The sequence below is a fragment of the Perkinsus marinus genome (assembly GCF_000006405.1).
Source record: "Perkinsus marinus ATCC 50983 genomic scaffold scf_1104296968310, whole genome shotgun sequence".
NCBI lineage: Eukaryota > Perkinsozoa > Perkinsida > Perkinsidae > Perkinsus > Perkinsus marinus.
This window is the reverse complement of record NW_003203212.1, coordinates 301-1061: the sequence shown is the minus strand read 5'-3', so window position 1 is coordinate 1061 and position 761 is coordinate 301. Positions and strand designations below refer to the sequence as shown.

The 761-nt window shown below is 52.3% G+C and overlaps 1 protein-coding gene across 1 annotated transcript; it reads right to left on the bottom strand.

The window, feature by feature from the left end:
* Positions 1-130: 130 nt before the first annotated feature.
* Pmar_PMAR017005 (hypothetical protein) lies at positions 131-467 on the bottom strand (the record flags this gene model as incomplete). Its single annotated transcript, XM_002768434.1, has 1 exon — positions 131-467. A coding segment is annotated over one exon (337 nt), but the record flags the coding sequence as incomplete, so codon positions are not given.
* Positions 468-761: the final 294 nt, after the last annotated feature.

The window sequence follows — 761 nt, the reverse complement described above, 5'->3', positions numbered from 1 at the left end:
CAGCCGCATCGGCTGTAGTTACCATTCCGGTAGTGTCAACAGCAACAGAAGTGGCATATTGGTTTCTTCGGGAGCGGCTGTGTGCCGTCCTGGATTGTGGTGGTCTCAGTGACTTCATCGGTGGCTTCACTTGGAGTAGTGGTAACTGCAGCAGCCTCGCAAGTGCATGGCTCATTGGATGAATGGCAGGTGCTTGGTGTAGCCCAGTACTTGCAGTAGGAGCCAGGAGTATCCGAGGCACAACCAGCATCACAATTACGGGGAACTTCAGTTGTCTCACCCGACCCGCAGTAACAAGGGACGTTGGAGCCAAAGCACCTGCTAGGTGTCTGCCAGTATTTACAATACGACCCGGGATAGGTGGCGGCACACTCGGCATCGCACTCGGTGGTGTGGCCCATCACGTATGTGATGTCCCGGAGAACATTGAGACAGACGATGATGAAGGGGAAGGAACGGATAGTCATCGTGCACGAGTGTGAGAAAATCTGCCGGAAATGCGGAGCCAGACTGGACCTGCGAGGGCCTATGCCAACGCCATAGGCTGGTGCTAATTAGGCAAACCGTTTAAGCGCTAGTGAGCTCAATGTTGATCGTTCGTTGTAGCTGAACAGTAGCGCGCGCGATGTCTATCTTGCCCAATCGTTTCACAACCGTTTTTACAGATACTGCATCATATACAGCGTTCTCAGCCACTCTTCTTCGGAGAATTTGGCCGATTTCTCGTAAGCACCATTTTGACCGATTATTCAACTCTTGGT